This window comes from Gekko japonicus, unplaced genomic scaffold (assembly GCF_001447785.1).
Source record: "Gekko japonicus isolate JY-2015 unplaced genomic scaffold, Gekko_japonicus_V1.1 scaffold591, whole genome shotgun sequence".
NCBI lineage: Eukaryota > Metazoa > Chordata > Lepidosauria > Squamata > Gekkonidae > Gekko > Gekko japonicus.
Window position 1 is genome coordinate 848,813 of NW_015171521.1, and position 18,460 is coordinate 867,272.

General features: G+C 42.2%; 1 protein-coding gene across 1 annotated transcript in view; it reads left to right on the forward strand.

The window, feature by feature from the left end:
* Positions 1-18,460, forward strand: part of TBC1D22B (TBC1 domain family member 22B) — a 71,273-nt gene that overhangs the window by 18,983 nt on the left and 33,830 nt on the right. Inside the window, exon 8 of the mRNA XM_015419450.1 lies at positions 7,472-7,586. Coding sequence (XP_015274936.1) covers positions 7,472-7,586 — 115 coding nt within the window. The remainder of the gene's footprint in view (positions 1-7,471; positions 7,587-18,460) is intronic.

Consider the following 18,460-nt stretch of genomic DNA (forward strand, 5'->3'; position numbering starts at 1 on the left):
ACGATATGATAAGTACAACCAATAATGCAATAAAACTGGATTACAAAGGTAGAGAACAATGCAATAAAAGAGTATAATTCATACAGTGAACAAAACAATAAAGGCTACAAGCATTTCACAGACATTTTCTATTTCCTTTATGAAAATGCCCTCCTGAATAATTCTGTTTTACACATTCTGTGGAATGATAAATGGATGGGAGCTTTCCTGACCTTGTCAAGCAGGCCATTCCACCTCAACAGAAGGCTCAGATACCGGCAGTTGTTGATCTTACCCATTTGCAGGGTGTCATCTTTAGTAGGCTTTGCTCAGATGAACATAACCTGGAGCATATCAGGAGAGGTGATCCTGCAGATATGTGGGTCCTAGACCATGAAAGGCTTCGTAGGTGATAACCTGTACCTTGAATTGAACCCAGAAACTAATTGGTAACCAATACACTGGGGATTTGCTAGCCATCAGAAATGGAAGTTTTGTCCAGTCAGTTATTCAGCACAGCCTTTGCCTGTGGACCAAGGTGGGAGAAGTACCCTCACAAGGATGCATGTAGGATCCAATCCACCAATGAAAAGAGAGCCTCAGGCTCACAGTAAGTTCAGTGTTTAATTCCCATAGAGTCTTTTGTGTTCTCTTGTGTGTGATGGTTAGTTCAAAATCCTAGAAAAGCTTCAATGGTGTAAATGTGGCCAGCTGTATTTCTCCTTGCACCCAAATGACAGTGTGGTGTGTACTTTGCTTTTCTGCACCATGGAAATGCAGGTTTCTGTGCTTAAACTAAACAATTAAATTCTGAGCTTAAACTAAACAATTAAATGCACATTGGCTTGTTTTGCAGGAGTATCCTCAGTTTGCATTCTTTATTCCAAAGTGTTATCATGGTAGCAGGAAGAGAGTGAGGGACAGTATGGATCACTGCACATCTCCCTTGCAAAGTCTGGAAAGACTGTAACACCAGAACTAGATGTCAAAAGATGCACTATTGTTGCCAAAAAGAGCCCACAATCTCCTTTCCCACTCTTCTTAGTGATGTCTAATAATATAAAATGAATAATACAGTGTAACAGCTCCATTTTCTCAGCCCCTTCTGTTTTATTGGTTATTGTTTGAAGGGATGGATACACTTGAAACGTGGTGATATCATATTTTAATTTGGTAGACATTATGGGAAAGAAAATAATCCCAGATGGGTAGCCATGTTAGTCTGTTGTTGGATGATTACACAGGTGTCCAGAAGTATCTTAAAGGCACTTACTTATTTTAGCATAAGCTTTTGTAGGCTGGTGCTGTCTTGCTCCGATGCACAGAAGTCCATTAGGCTTGGTTAAACAATGAGCAGAAGAAGGTGAAGAAGAATGTTACAAAGAGAGGCTGGTATAAAACAAAATCTGATCGCAAGAGAAGTCAGTTCACCCAGAGCAGGTGTGAGACATTCCCAAACAACAAAGTAGAATAGACATTAAATCTAATGCAGGATGAAATGATTTAATGAAAAAACCCCAACAACATCTAAGGGGTGGGATATGTAGAAATCCAAGGTCCCTGTGAAGCCTGGGGCTGGGGGTAGTTACATTGTCTTGAATTTGTGGATGGATTCTAAATCAGCTCTGATGCATTAGATCAGGGGTGTCAAACATGCGGCCCGGAGGCTGGATCAGGCCCCCGGAGGGTTTCTATCAGGCCTGCAGTGGAACTGGTTGTCTTCTGCTTCTTCTTCCAGTTCTGCCACTGCTGCGTCATCGTGGGTTTGCAACTTACGATACACGCCTGAACAGCATACTCCAGATAGCAACAGCACAGACATTTTGATGCAATAATTCAGACCAAGAGGTGTCAGTTATCAGACACTGTTAAATAAACAAAATATTGCAAGAGTGCTAATGTTTTTATTTTAAGTATAAAAAAACCCTTTACGTTTGTGTCTTTCATAAAGTTTATATCTCTGCTACCTGGCATTACATTTTATGACAGACATGGCCTGGCCCAGCAAGGTCTCATTTATGTCAGATCCGACCCTCATAACAAATGAGTTTAACACCCCTGCATTAGATCTAACTGTGAAATTCTTTTGAAGGAAGACAGTAAATCAGCTGCAGTATGTCCTGGTAGGCTGAAATGTTCCCCCATTGGTTTCTGAATATTGTAATTGTCAGGCTAGTGACATTTATTCTTTTGTGGGGGAATTGTCCTGTTTGTCCAATATAGAGAGTAGAAAGACTGCATATATTGAACTGGAGGATGAGCAAGTGGATGAGTCCAAGGTGGTATGACTGATATTGTTAGGCCCTGACCCAATATTTGAATGTATGTGGGGACAAAATTGGTATCTAGGTTTGTTGCAGGTTTGGTTGCTGGGCTTGTTAGGTGAATCATGGTTGTTGGAGGGAAGCTGTATTAGGTTGGGAAACTGGCTGCAGGCAAGCAAAGGTCTGCCACCCAACTGAGCCTGCTAAAAGATGGGCTCAAAGGTTGTCCCCTACAGCTAGCTACTGGACTCCTCTGTAATTAACGGAACGAGCAAAAGATACAGGACTACTATTTTTGGCAGCAGCCATGTCTCCTCCCTTCATCACATATAAATATAAAGTTTTACAAGAACATAAATTCTTCCCTGTACATTAAAAAATGAACAATCAAGACAGTGGGCAGCTGGATCCTGTTATCTCATTTTTTCTATATAAAATCTGTTAGATATTGATATTTCTGCTTCATTTAATTGCATGACTCAAGTGGTTAAGACGCTGAACTGCAGGCTGTGGAAGGTCAGTAGTTCAGCAGTTCGAGACCCGGGTTGCCGCATGATGGAGTGAGCTCCCATCTCTAGTTCCAGCTCCTGCCAACCTAGCAGTTCGGAAGCAAGAAATTGCAAGTAGATAAATAGGTACCACTTCGGTGGGAAGGTAACAGCGTTCCGGGCGCCTTGGTGTTTAGTCATGCCGGCCACATGACCACGGAAACGTCTTTGGACAGTGCAGGCTCTTCGGCTTTGAAACGGAGATGAGCACCGCAACCCTAGAGTCAGACTCGACTGGCTTTCGAGCAAGGGAACCTTTACCTTTTTACTTGTAAGAGAACAAAACTTTGACATTTTCTAGTATAGTTTGGTTTCTGTAGGCATGTTGCGATGAATGACTGGGAATGGACTTGGTTTCTTTTAGGAAATCTAATAAAAAGTAGTTAGACCAGTTGCTTTATGCACGTTTGGTGAGAAATCATCCCCTGTTAGTGTTCTGTGTAGCACAATAGAGAATAAATTCTCACTGTAGCTGTGTCACTTGTTTAAGTCCATGTAGCTTGTTAATGGCAGAGCCAAACATATGAGAGTACTTCTGGCTTGACTAGATGGAGCTGTGCAATTAACAGAATACCAAGAATTAATTACCAAAAATCGATTTTGCGCTATAGCTCAAAATCTTTAATCCTCTTGAATATTTACTGATGCCTGCAGATAATGCATTTTCAGTCAGGTCTGAATGGACTTAATCCATTCCAGAGGTTGTATATGTAGCAAGGAGGAGCAGTGTGCTATATCTCAGAGCTGATAGTTGATTGAGTATTAGAATTTATGATAAGTAATTCTGGGACTCCTAAAGCTGTGCAACTGTGAAAATTAGATTATATTCTTCAGATTTCCAAAGCATAGAAGTGCGTAGACAGTTGAATAAAGAAATGCCTAACAAATGCCTATGTTGTCAATCTTGACAATAAAAGGCCCATGACTGTTCTGAGAGCTGGATAAGCTTAACTGACACAGATCGAGCACTTTCACACATGCTAAATAATGCAGTTTCAATCCACTTCAGCAACCATTTGCCATTTCACACAGTAAAATCCAGTTGCAAAGTACATTGACAGTATGTTATTTAGTGTGTGTGAAAGTGCCCTAGTAGTATTGGGGGGGGGGGAATTCTTGAAAATTTTCACTTTCTTTTTTAAAAGCCCCTTTCCCCCACCAGGTTTCTGACTCTCACTGTTGGCATCATGATTTCAGAAACACATGGGTATAGCTACAGACAAATCTCCAGAATTCAGAACGTTTCTCTAGCTTGCCTTGTATGACTGCCAGTTCCTTACTGTATCTTTTTGATATATTAAACAGAAATCCAGAAGTTTAAATGGATCTGCTGTGGATGTACATTTAATATAATATTTACTCAAAAGGAAAACCCCCTAAAAAGAGGTTATACATAAAAGCTGATGATGAATTTAAAGCTCCTTCCTAAAACAGGTAGCAGTGTAAGCAAATAATGATTACATAATAACAATAAATAATATAAATGACAGAAGAAAATAATTACTTTTGCTTTTTGTACTTAACTACTTGCCTAATCCTTCCCTCTCCAAAATGTCCACAAACTTATAGCAGCTATAGCTAATGTGGTGCTAAACTGCTGTAAACCCACCTGCTGATTGAGCTACTCTGTGAAAAAGCAGAACTACTAGAAAACTACAGCCTGAAGCACAGGGAAAGAAAGAAAAGTACTATGTGGAGTACTATTCTGAGCCAGGAACATGGGTCAATAGAGGAGCAAATCCACCCCACTATTCCTGTGGTTTCTTAACATTTGGCAGACAAGGAGCTGCAGTTTCTAAGGCTAGAGCCAGTTTGGTGTAGTGGTTAAGTGTGCGGACTCTAATCTGGGAGAACCGGGTTTGATTCCCCACTCCTCCACTTGCACCTGCTAGATGACCTTAGGCAAGGCATAGTTCTGGCACAGCTGTTCTTGAAAAAGAGCAGTTTCTGTCAGAGCTCCCTCAGCCCCACCTACCGTGTTTCCCTGAAAATAAGACACTGTCTTATATTTATTTTTTCTCGAGAAGACACACTAGGGCTTATACCACAAATGCATAGAAATCCTGCTAGGGCTTATTTTTGGGGTAGGTCTTGTTTTCGGGGAAACAGGGTACCTCACAGGGTGTCTGTTGTGGGGAGGGGAAGGGAAAGGAGTTTGTAAGCTGCTCTGAGACTCTTGGGTAGTGAAGGGCGGGTTTTAATTCCAATCTCCTCCTCTTCTAGTTAGTGAGTCCACCTGACTCCTCCTCTCTCTCCTTGAAACTCAAAGCAGCTTGAAAGGCAGTATGTCACACTCGGTGGATCTGTATACCCAAGTGAAAGACAACACCCTTTCTTTAGAAAGCTAAAAAGGTGGTACATGTTGTCTTCCTTTTGAGTAAATACAGTACATCTGAGGTGAGTTCTGACCCATGAACCTTGTGCTAGAAAAAATGTCCAGTGGCATCTTAAAACCTAGCAACTCCTGTTTAGTTTGGCTGTTGTCCCTCTGGTCTTGTTATACTGTTCTCCGTTACTGCCCCTTACTTAGGCATGCCTCTCCTCAAGTTATGATGGAATATTCTTCTACAGTACAAACACTAGGTTCCAAATAAATCATGTGCAGGAAACAGCACATATTTAGAGGGTTATGCCACTTTTTCAAGAGTGACTTAATGGAGTATTGTTGGCATGCTGTGCTCACATTAATCGCCACCAAGCAATGGCATGACAAGGCAGTTAGTGTTAGTTTCCCACTGCAAGGCAGTGGTAGCAGGGTTGCTTTGTGTAGGGGGGTGGTTTGTGGGGAATTCTCAAAGTGTGAACCAGGGATTTTTAGCAAACACAAAGCATTGGGAGTGAGGTAGAGATAGATCAGCATAGAAGACAGGGAACCTCTGATATAATTTCAGTATGGTATACTATTTGCAGTTACTTCCATGTTCTTTTAAAGGTGTTATGCAAGAAAGGTGTTATATATGCCAAGAAAAACCCTTTAATGTTACGGAAACTATATTTTAAGTAGGTTTTAAATTCAAATCTTTTATTTTTGTATATTTTGTACTCTGTATGCTTCTAAAAACTACTGTTATAACTATATATATGTGGTTGGTCTAGCGACCGTAATAAATTCTACTAATTTTTTGAGTTACATTTTAAAAAGCAAACCTGTTCAGTTGTAGAAAAGGGAGTTCATTAATGTTTAGTGAAATCTGCAAGAAGAAACAGACAAACATGATCATCTTTCTACTCGTCTGCCCACCTCCTGTAGTATTAGCTACCATCTACTGTGCACATATGTGGAGCTGACTCAGGAATAGTGGTATTAAATAGCGCCATAAATGATGTTATATCTGGATTTTAACAATTGTTGATATTATGTTTGAATTACTCTGTCTTTTATCATACTGTTGTAACCCACCCTGAGCCCTGTGGTACAGGGGAGGGTGGGCTAGAAACCAATTAATTAATCAATCAATCAATTAATTAATTAATTAAAAATCCCAACCCTTCTTATTATATACTTACAAGTGGCATCATCATAGCATTCTTCAACTTTTTATTGCAAAGCGCGAAGTATACTAGGAAGCTGTCTAATCTAGCCAAGAGGTTTGATAACTGAAAGCTGTCATAATTGGAGGCCAAGCACAAAGCTGTACTTGGAAATGAGATTTGTACCTGTCACTTTTATAAAGGGAAAAAAACGGGTAAAAGGTTCACCTGTCACACACCCCCACCCCCAAGCTGGTAAATGGTATACTGAATAGCCTTTTATTTGAGTCATGTCTTGCCTTGCTTGCTTCATTCCATTTTTGTTCCTTTCAATCAAGATAAATCAGCAAGAAGGAGATTTCAAGAAAAGGCAAATAAATGACACACACACACACCCCGTGGGGCATTTAGGGACAGAATCATGGCCAGAAATGTTGTGATGGTGGCAATTAAGGTAGCTCCTCCAGTGTATGAAAAATAGGTGCCAGAAAGCAAAAACTTAAATACAGATTATAATGGTTCAACTTAAGTTGCTTAGTTTTAATATTAATGCAATTAAATGGTAAGTGCTTGTCAGCTGTCCTAGTACCTTAGTTGTCATTGTTTAGGACACTGGAAGAACAAGTTTCTTAACAGCTGGGTGAACTGTTTCCTCTGTGTGTGTGTGTTTCTTTATCCTCAGAATGGGTAGGAACTGTTTTTGTAAAAGAAAAATCAGTCCTGGTCTGGTGCCCTTGCTTTATGGTACAGTTCTCCACAGAAACAGGGAAGTAAAAAAAAGTCTATAGTACTCTGCCGCTTACTCTGAAGACATAGTGAAATGAACTTGGAGGTCGCTAAGTGGCATGTTTCTCTAAACTACCTCCAGTTTGCCTGTTTCTTTGTGCAGTTAATTGTTTTCAGTACAGAGAGCAGACATCAGACATGTCTGATAACTTAGCCATCCTTTCCACTGTGTCTAGGACCCCATGCTGGGTCTTGTCTGAGGCCTCATATTAATTTCATGCTGAGTTTTCCTGCATTGTTGAGAACCCCAGCTCTGTTTGTGTTCTTGGGCTTTGTGTATTCCTGTCTGTTGGCACACTTTTCTTGGGATGGCTGGGCCTCCTGTACCCTTTCTCCATTCCCCAGCACTCATCAGACTTTCCACTTTGGCTCTCCTCTGGGCATGGCTAACTTAAGCACCTGGCTTTCCTTCTTCCTCTCTAGATCTTTGAACGAATCCTGTTTATTTGGGCCATTCGACACCCAGCCAGCGGCTACGTGCAGGGGATTAATGACCTGGTCACTCCATTCTTTGTCGTGTTCCTCTCTGAATATGTTGGTAAGCGATGTTTGATGGCTGCAGTGTGTTATTACCCTTGCTGTTGAATGCTCAAATTGTCATCATCAGATAAGCTTTATCATGCCAGAAATGCTTTGCTGTTGGCTGTTGTATGAAGCCAGAATGCATATTAATCTATTTCCACTTCTCTTCTGGGCTAGCTTTTGTCAGTAGCGTACAGTACTTAACAGTGCAAGTAGGTATGGTTTTGAATGCATATTTAGCTGTAGTAAAATGAGCCATTTGAGACTAAAAGTTGATAGTCATTGCAAGGGTGGTGTCAAAATATTTAAATTCTGTGCTGAGGGAACTAACATTTTGCAATCAGAGTGCATTACGCAAATCGTACATACATTTATTTTATTAATGGAAAGGCCTGCCCATCTCCTGTAGCGTTTAGGAAGGTTACAAGATGGAACCATGGCTATGATTATTTATCACATTTATGTTGTGAAGAGTTTTCTGTTACAGAACACATAGAGGTTATTTATCAGTACAATAAGAGCCTTGTGTGATAAGTCAGTTACCATGATCTGATTTGGAAGCACATGTTCTTTTTTCTTTCTTTTTTTCATCCCCGAAGGCTTAGAATGGGAACTGCAAATTAGAGTATGCATCTGTAAGAAGTGAACTGGCTAAGAGATATTAAGGCGACCAAGAATTATACCAAAACTTTTTTTCATTAGCAAGTTCAACTATGTATGTCTGTCTCTTTCATTTGCTGCTGTGGTTACTGTCGTGCCTACCTTCTGTGCTAACTGGGGCAAGGTAACTGTACTGTACTCAAGACTTGCAGAATAATTATGCGCATTGCATACGTTATGGAGATGTGTGAGCATAAATCAAACAGGATAAGGGCATACACCACTGAATAATGATAGAAACTGTGGCTATTGCAGAGATCATGAATACTTTGGGGGTTAATGTCCATCCTAGTTGCAAAATACTGCCGTTTGCAAAATGGAGGGGAAAGTGTAATGGAGCTGGAAAGGCTGATATTTGGTATATAGGGTAAGAGAAGTTAATAGAGTTCTGTGCATGAAAAGCTACAAAGTTCTACCCAGAAGAGCATGCACATCCTTCCCAGCCTTACCCAGACCCTGCTGTCACCTTTCTTAGATTCCCTACTAAAAATCTGACAAGTATATTATTTTAACCAAATCTAAAGCAAATTGTCAGAGACCCAAGCCTGGGTCCCCCTGGGTCACCACTCCTTTTTTCGTGAAGAGCACCCAGCCCTGTCCTCGAGGTTAAATGCACACAAATAAAGCGGATCACCCCCACCTGTCCTGACCCCCTGCCCTACTCTCCTATTCACCTACTCTACCCACTGTATAAGGTAGAGGTGTTTTATATATGGACTGGTGGGAATTCGGCCACTTGCTTTAATTATGTTATCATGATCTTGTGAGTTTTGTATAGAACAGAGTCTTAACTTTTATAGTATTATGTTTTAATCTTTTAAATTGTATACCTATGTGTTGTGAGCTGCCCTGATCCTGTTTGTGGGGTAGGGTGGGATATAAATCAAATCAATAAATAGTTTTTTAAAAAGAATATCACATGCACTGCAGTCTCTAACGCATAGCAGCAAAGAAATTTTAAAAAGCTAACTATCTAATAAATTTAGTACTTGGTATTAAACGGTCTACCTTCTTATAGCATGAGAGTCCAAGCTGTGGCCTAAAGCATTCTATACATAGCTTTCCATCATGTTGTAGCATAACATATCAAAGTGTACTAGCATGGTACAAGCATTAAGTTAGCATAGCTTATTATTTTTATTAAATTATATATATAATAAGGCTATATCCCTTATTATAGTCTCTTGCCCTTTGGCACCAGGTGGTCTCTCAGATCCAATCAGGAATCTCCCTTTATGGAACTTTTCAGAAGATGTTAACAGCTGTTTCTAATTCCCCCCTCCCATTTAGTTATACAATTGAGCACAGGTTCTCATGATTAACCAATTACCACATTCTTGAATCTGGCCTTGAAAGAGATACGGATGGTATCAGCAAGAAGGCCCAAACTATGAACACCTGCAGGCCAGAGCACGCCTGCTAATAATCATGTTGAGGGGAATAACGGTGCTTTGCCTTATACGCCCCCCTTTCTGGAAGCTGAAATCCATGGTGTTACTATGGTTGAAGCTCACTATACCTAAGCAAAGCAACTACATTTTACATTCCTATGAAGCGAGGTAGATTAATGGTGTTTTAGCAGCAAGAATACAGTAAAGAGCGGAGCATATATATTGAAGCAGGAACTACTGAACCAGCCTTACTTTGAGACTTACTGCCCTTGTGGGACAAACTGTCAGCCACTATGTTTTGGCTATCTTTAATGTGAGGAATCTTAAAGTTAAAATTTTGCAGGCTTAAGGCCCACCTCAGGACTTCTGCATTATTTCCCTTCATTCTGTGGATAAGGTTTCAACTTGTTTAAGGCCTAAGCAGTCCCTAGACACTCATGTTCAAGAGTTGCATAAGCCTGTTCTCATGGTAACAACTTCTTGCTCAGATGGGGTGATATTCACCACCCTCCCCCACCCTCCACCCTCTGTAACAACATAGCACCCAGACCCCTTGAAGAAGCATCAGTTTGGACAACAAAGGCCTTGTTATAATCAGGTGGAACTCAAATGGGTGCTTGAGACAGTTTCTCTTTTAAAGTCTCAAAAGCATGTTGACATTCAGGGTTCCAGATGACACTGGTATGTGCCTTCTTGTACAAATCCATCTTTGGGGATGCCAGTTGGCTGAAATGGCCAATAAAATGACAATAGAAACCTATGAGACCTAGGAAGGCTTGCACATCTTTCTTGGTAACAGGCTTAGGCCATTCCATGATGCTGGCTATCTTAGTGTTATGAGGCCTGATGTCATTCAACCCAATCAGGTGGCACAAATAAACAACATGGCTATATCTAAACTGGGACTTCGAGTCCTTGATGGTCAATTCTCTGAAGTATTTCATACCCATGCTCAAGGTGTTCATTCCAAGTGGAGCTGTAGATGGCAATATCATCCGGATGGACTAGTTTTTGCGGCAGCCTGCTAAGCATTTGATCCATTAATCTTTGAAAGGTCCTAGACACCCTGTTCAGTCCAAACGGCATCTTTACAAATATAATGTCTCAAAGGTGACACAAATGCTGTTTTATCAGATGCTTCTGAACTCAAAGGTACTTGCCAATAGCCAGATGCTAAATCAAGGGTGCTGATATATCTTGCACTGACCAGGTCATCAGTTAAACTTTCAGTTTGTAGAGTAGGGTAGGGTCCATAACAGTTAACTTGTTCAGCTTTCTAAAGTCCCCACAGAAGCGATATTCAACAGGTGCAGTTTCAGACAGCCTCTTCTGGGGCACAATCACAATAGGTGACCACCAATCTGAATGGGACTCTTTAATCACTCCCCACTTCAACATTTGCTGAATTTCCAAAGCAACAATTTCTTTCATGGGTCCATTTAGTGGATAAGTGCTAGATTTTATTGGAGGGTACATTCCAGTTTCAGTGTGATGAATAATTAAATCTATCTTGCCAGACACATTAGAGAATAGTGTTTGAAAACATTGCAATACTTGTTTTAATTCACTCTGCTGTTGGGGAGTTAAAATAGAAGCCATCTGCACATGCTCTGTGCCTTCAGCTGTCATCAATCCATCCATCAAATTCAGCAGAGGCATCTCTTCCTCCTCCACTCCCTTTACAGAAACATCTGTCCAACTCTTTCTTTAAATAACTTCAAACGATTGATGTGAATTACTTGTGCTCTTTTCTGTGAATTAACTTCTTTAACCAGATAATTGTCCATTTTTTGCAGCACCTCATACGGACCTTCCCAAGCAATAGCTAGCTTGAATATATGATCTGGTTATAGCACTAACACTTTATCTTTAACAGCAAAACATCTGGGCTTAGCCTTTCAGTCATAATAGACCTTTTGATGATCTTGTGCCTCCTTAAGGAATTCAATGGCTGCCTCTCTAGCTATTCCATGGTGATTTTAGCCAGAGTCGTCTTTATGTCCAGGTGGCCTGCAAAGGGGATATCATGCGCCACCTTAAGAATTTCCTCTCTGTATACCTGGGGAATGACAAGATGACAAATTGGATCAGTTCCTTCTAGGTGATTTTTAGGCAAATATTCCCCATACAGGAATCCATCACACTACACAAGCCAGGCAGTTATAACTCCATGCAACTCTGGTGGTGCAGCATCACCTTGCAAATGGTAGTCCTTCAAGCTTTCACAATTAAGCTGTGCCTCCTTAAAAGCTGCTGAAAGCCATAGGCTTACTGCTGCATCTGTCTGCATAGCCTTACAATCAGATTATGCCTCCTTAAGAGCAACTGAAGAATTTAAGCTCACCGCAGCATCTGCCTGCAAAGTCTCACCATCACGCTGTGCCTCCTCAAAGGCTGTTGTGCTAGTGGGGCCTTCCTTCTCGGCAGGCTCTTCTCTCACAGCCTCGTCTGTCTGAGGGGCTGCCTTCTCAGCCACAGCCAACTCATGCCTCAACCAATTAACAATACAGGCATTTCACCTTCCCAGTCATGAAACTTTACTTCCACTAGGGCCACAGGCTGGTTGGAAATTAATGTGTTGTAGGTCTGAATGGGCATTTTGCCAATCCATTTAACCAGTTCCTTTAAAGTGTTTCTTGGCACGGAGCTGAAATCTGAGCCTGTTATCAGCAAAGGCTGTCAGGAGGGCATCCTTTTCGCAATAGTACTGTCTCCCCTCAACTCCTCAAGCCACCATTTCTGGGTGGCCAGTACAAACAATTTGAAGGGAGGTACCTTGCCATCTTCCAAGTCGGCATCAGGGGGTAGTGCCTCCCGAGTAATCAGTTTAGCTCTCTGAATCTGTTCTACTTGTGGCTACTGAACATGGAATTGCTTGTTCTTCTTAACAACTGTGACCAGGGGAATTTTGGCATCTTGGGGTTCCTCTCCATACGTTTCTCAACATCCGAGTGGCTCTTCAGTAACACATTGCACCTTAGGTAGATTGGCCCCTTTCTCTTTTTGTAAGAACTTTTTGCAGTCTCTCTTGACATGTCCCTTTTCGTGGCAAAAGTAGCACTCAACCTCAAGAGGAGAGGTTGCCACAGTCTTGCCCTTCTTGCTGGAAACGGGGCTTTGCCTGCCAGAATGACTTGAAAAACTTGAATGGCTGCCCTGCCCTCCTCTCAGCTGTTGGCTTCTAAAATTTAGGTCCTTTCTGTTTGGAACAAGGCTGCACTGCTAGCAGGTCTGCAAAAAGTGCCATGTCAGTCAGAGAGGCTAGTTTGTTCGTTTGTACTAAAGCAGCAATGTCAGGAGGAAAGGCCAGAAAGAACTGTTCTTTATTCAAAATCAACTGGGCACGAGTAAGGGCTTGCATGGCCTCAACTTAGGAATCCAGGCGCTTACTTAAACGACTCATGAAGGTCGCACACAATTCTTTCAGCTTATGTCTTATGGTTGAACTGGACTTGGAATTTACAGCTAAGAATGTAATTGGCCAACAAGTTCTAATGCAAATTATAGCCCAAGATGAAAAGTGATTTGACTGTTTGGGCCTATGAGGTAATACAGGTGGTGGTCCATTGTTGTTGTTGTTTTAAGAACCCAGAGTGCATCTGGTTTAGTTTTACTGGTTCTGTGTTTTTGAACTTTTACAACTTCACATTTGCAGTGTTATCTCTGAAACTGGAAGGACCTGAAGAATCGTCATACTTGTTGAGCAAATAATACTGGAGATGATTATAAGGATATGTTGGTGATTCATGCTTATGTTGACCTAATTGGATGTTTGAATGTATATGACATGGGTGAATGGGTTCTAAGTATAAGTGAATGTGTGTTTACAGTCCCAGTCGACAGGATTTGTGAAATTATTCCATTAGAACTAAGCACATTAGCAGAAATTCAAAATACCATGCCCCTCAGTACTGGAGAACAGCTCTCCCTTCACTCTTCGAGGCAAGAAACACCTAAGTTTTAGAATCTGAGCTTGTTTGTTTCTCTCTGCTGCCTTTTGTCCAGAATGGTAAGGTATTACAGATACTAAAGGTTGGTATCCCTCTGTTGGGTTGTGGAAAATCATTAGCTGAAGCTACTGTATCCCATTACAAACTTCTTTAAATAGCTGCTTGTTATCTGTGGCTTGAGCCTTTTCTATACATATCTGTCCCCTAATAGCACATTCTGTGGCATAAATAACTGAGTCAGCAAGCCTGCCAGGGCTCCCAAGGGAAGCATTTGTGTGGGAAAGGACTCTTTTGTTTCGAGGTAGGAGTTCTTAAGAGGTTATCTCCAAATGAACTCTTGCTCATGCATTTGTGCTGACACCTGTACTGTTTAATATTGAATTTACTGGTCTGTCCTATAGCATTAAAAAAAAAGATAGATTAACCTCAGTCTGCAAGATCACTGCCATTCATTAACCCCTCTTTGGTAAGCGCAAGTTTTGCATTTCCAGCCAATGTCCTCAGCATATTTTGAGGTCAATTAAGAAACATCCCACAAAGTGGGCTAGTGCTCTGTGCATGTATCTGATCGATCAAAGCTTGTATGAGATTCCTTCAGAGACTGTATGAGGGTTTGGAGTGCTTGCAATTGGAAAACATAGCAAGGGGCTTGATTCGCCAAAGAAGAGTGTGGGGTTTTTAAATGGTCCATAGATATTGGGAATTGTACCATTACATACATTATACATTTCACATTGAAATGGAATGACCAGGTGGTTATGTTATCTCAAAAGGATATCATTCTCATTCTCTCATCCCCAGCTGCAAAACTTGGTTCAGACTTCCCGAACAGCTGATCTAGCACCTTTATTATTCTGTTATTTCCATAGGCTATTGCTCATGGGCGCCCCACCAGTTTAAATAAATCTCTGCTGGATTCCCAGTGAGGTCTCAGGTCAATGAAATGTTATAAATTCTGCCCCTCCCCCTTTCCTCCTTGTTTTGTCTGTTCTTTAAATCTCTTCCCAGGGTGTTCAGTGTTGGCTGCCTGCATAGACCCAGCTGCCTTCATGAGCTGGCAAAGCACTTGAGCACTTCTGGGACTCTGCCAGTGACAGATCTATATACTGAATGTCTGCTATGTCGATCAGATGAATGATTTCAACTGAATATTGCTGAGGACTACTTGTTTTATCAAGTAGCATCTGACAGAACAGTTTATGAGAGTTGTCGGGGCTACATCTGCAGCTGTGGTGGCTGTTCAGTGTTCCACAGCTACAGCAAGGACAGGCTGTCAGAGGTCCCCAAATCACACATCTGCTGAGGGGTCAATTAGAACAGATTTTAAGGCTATGCCTTATAGTAGTATGTTCAGGTGGTGGTGACAAGTATAGTTTGTTACACTCATCAAAAGCAGACAGACACATTGGTATGTGTGTATATTTTGTGGGTCACAAAGGATCTCAAAGTGCCACTTTAAAATGTGCCTTAGTCTAACAGCAAGTTATTTTATTGCACTCAGTCTTACCTTTTTTTGATGAGACAGTAAAGATTGTGATGTTTTTTTCAAACCACAACATGAGTGCACTTTCGGAATTGAATATGACAAGCAAAATGCAGTTGTGAAACATACTGTTGGTAGTGCATCATGTGTACAACATTGGTGCGTGGATCTTGGTGACCTGGTTACCTATTTCTGTAAATTTCCTGGATAGTTCTGGCTCTGCCTTTGTGTCTGTGTTTTAAATGACTGTTATTTTAAGTAATGTATATGCTTGTGATAGGTTTGTAATTGTATTTAACTGTACTTTATGAAATGTTTGTAAGCCGCCCTGAGCCTGCCTTGGTGGGGAGGGTGGAGTAGAAATCAAATAAATAAAATAAAATAAAATAAAATGGTAATATTGACCATACATGGAGTGAATGAGAGCAGGAAAAGAAAAAAATTGGACAATACATTGTACAGTAAAAAGTATAAGTAAGAATACTATTGATGATCTAAAAGGCAATCAGGGAGATATTGGGAAAAGAATCATGTTTTGAATCAGTCCCATCTTTGATGCGTGAGAGACTCTAGTCTTTGGACATTACTCCTAACTGTGCATTTTTACCTTCCAGTGTTAAATGACTCTAACTACATCAGTGAGTACACATTCTAGAAACTGGTTTTTCTTAATTTACGTTTGCCTAGCCCTTATAAGTTACACTAACTAGTCTTGTCAGCCACCTAGTGGTGTAAGTTTTGATATTTAGATTGCAACCTTCTCCCAATCCATTTATTTTGAGTCATGGCCAGATAATAAACAAATATAATGACATAGCAAGCTGTGAAGTCTTCTTATAATCTAGGGCAAGCGATGCACTGTATTCTTGGTGTTTAGGGGGGGCAACATTGGGAGGGCTTCTAGTGTCCTGGCCCCACTGGTGGACCTCCTGATGGCACCTGGTATTTTTGGCCACTGTGTGACAGAGTGTTGGACTGGATGGGCCACTGGCCTGATCCAACTTTGGCTTCTCTTATGTTCTTATGAAATAAAGGAAGCCAGCAAAGTGGTTATCTTATAAAATGCAGTTTTGTGGGGTAGAGGGTACAGTTATAGCACAGACAGTGGATGTGTACCCAGTAAGACAGGAAAAATGCAGCCTTTCTTTTTGGCAATGCCTTGCGTGTATTAGCTAGTACTTGTATTCACAGCCATGAGTTCGGCTCTGCTTCTGGTTTAAATTAGTTCCACTTGCTAGTTACCAGTGCTGTCTCCAGGCTTATTGGTGGAATCCCACTCCAAAGAATTCTGCTCTTCCCAACAGCCATATGCCTAGTCAGCTGGAACAGTGCATACTAATGCTCTCCTAGCCTGGCCCCAAAGTGCCCTGCACTGTAGTGTCAATCACAGCCACATTAGAGTTGTCCTCATGCCAGCCTCAAGTGACTGCTTCAAAGCTGTTGGCTGCCTTTCAGTTCCTGTTGGAGCCATATGTTGAATATCCAGGTTCTTTATGAGGGACCTGTCTAAGATTCTTGCAAAACAGATGTTTGTGTGGCACAATATGCTCGAGAGAGTGTTTTCCAAAGCTCTTCTTTGCTCCTGGCTCAGTTTTTCAAGGCTGATTGTACTGTTTGTAATGAGTAGTCTGTTGGGGGCCATGGGGAAGGTAAACTGGATCTACTGCACCGTTTGTCTTTTACAAGCATCACAGTAAGATGGGTGTAGCACAGCCATTTGCTGTCTGTCTTTCCTGGTTAGCTTCTTGTACTGACTCCTCACATGTTTCACTTCTATCTTTGGATGGCCGTCCCATTGAATAACACTGCATTTCTTTTAAAAAGTTATTGTAGGCTGATGGGTGAAATGAAACCTCCTTTCTGGAGGTGGTGGTGGGTTAATTGGATTTTCTAAATCTTACAACCCATTGGAGAGCAATCTGCAGAATGGAGGAGCAAATGTCATTGCCTGGGGAAGAGAGGGATGTTACATTGACCTTTTTGTGTGTGTGAAAGAAAGCACAATACTAGGAAGTCACAGCTGGTGGAGTACTGTGATGTTGCTCTAAAAACCTTTCATGTCTTGCACCAAGAGAAGTTGATGTAGTAAAAGATAGTGCATTTTTCATATGTGTGGGACCAGGCACAGTGGCATTCAGTGTATTCATTCCCTGCAGTCCATATGAATCCTAACCAGAGTTCACACTTGTCTCCTGCCCACTTACAGGAACAAAGGCATTCTAGGAAAGCCAGTAACAGCATTGTGCCTCCAAGTGTGATGATGGTGCAGGATTTCCCCCATGCCATGCCTACCCTTTTTTTCCAGGGAATTTCTTTTCAATTTTCTGTTTAGCAGAGGTATAGTAGCCATTCCTGACAGGTAAAGAAGAATATGGTGTCTTGACGGAACTGGGAAGGTCATGACTCTCAACCACTTTTCCCTGTAAGCTGTGTTGGGGTGCGCTAGCGCACCAATTTCTGGAGCCCAGAGCAGGGATTTTTATCCCAGTGCACAGGCCCAAGGAGTAGGTGGCCCCGCCCTCCCAATCATCAACTTGCGTGGTGAGGCAGCAGGCTCACTGACTGGAGGTCCAGCACTTGGCTGCAGGGGAGGCCCTATAAAGGGAGGCGCTTGTATGGGCCCCACCCCACTTCCTGCTTCAACTAGAACTCCTGGAAGAGCCCTCCTGCTGTGCCGCTCAAGAAGATCTGCTCTCCTGCCCCACAAGCCACTGGATCAGGGAAGTCTCCCCCTCACCTCTCTGCACAAGAGGAAGGTTGGGGGGACTCGGGAGGGCCCCAGCAGCCATGCTGCACTTTTCTGTCCCCGGCCCCAATGGGCTTTAAAGCTAAATGCAGCGCGAGGCTCTTCATGGGCCTCTTTGTTTGGGGGGGGGGGGGAGCCGGCTTCCACATGGAGGCTTGAGCCTGCTTGGCTGATTGCCTGTGAGTCCCAGTGAAGACAAAAGCCCCTGAGTTTGTTTTGAGTTTGTTGGGGAGGGGGGCTCTTTCGCAGGACCGGCGTGCACAAGACCTGCGGCGGGCCACCCTGTGTGACGTCAACTCCCTGACCGAATCCCCGTCCCAGCTCAGCTCAGCTCAAGCGCCGCCCGGTGAGGGTGTGATCCAGAGTTCCCTCTAAGCTGAGTTAGTGTGAGCTAGTGTTAGCTCAGAGTTTTCTAGCCTCTGGCTCACACATTTTTGTCTGGGCTCGGGAAGGAGGGCTCCAGAAGAGCAAACTTAATTTATGCAGCAGCCCAATCGCCCGCTCACAGCATTCATGCCAGCAGTTCACAAAGTTGGATTTTTGCTCACCGGACTCCACCGCTTAGAGGGAGCGCTGGTCTCATCACCTCCCCCCCTCCCCCAAGCTGTCTTCCTGCTTCCAGGCTCCTTCAAGGGGGCGACTCGTGCAAAGGCCAGGCTG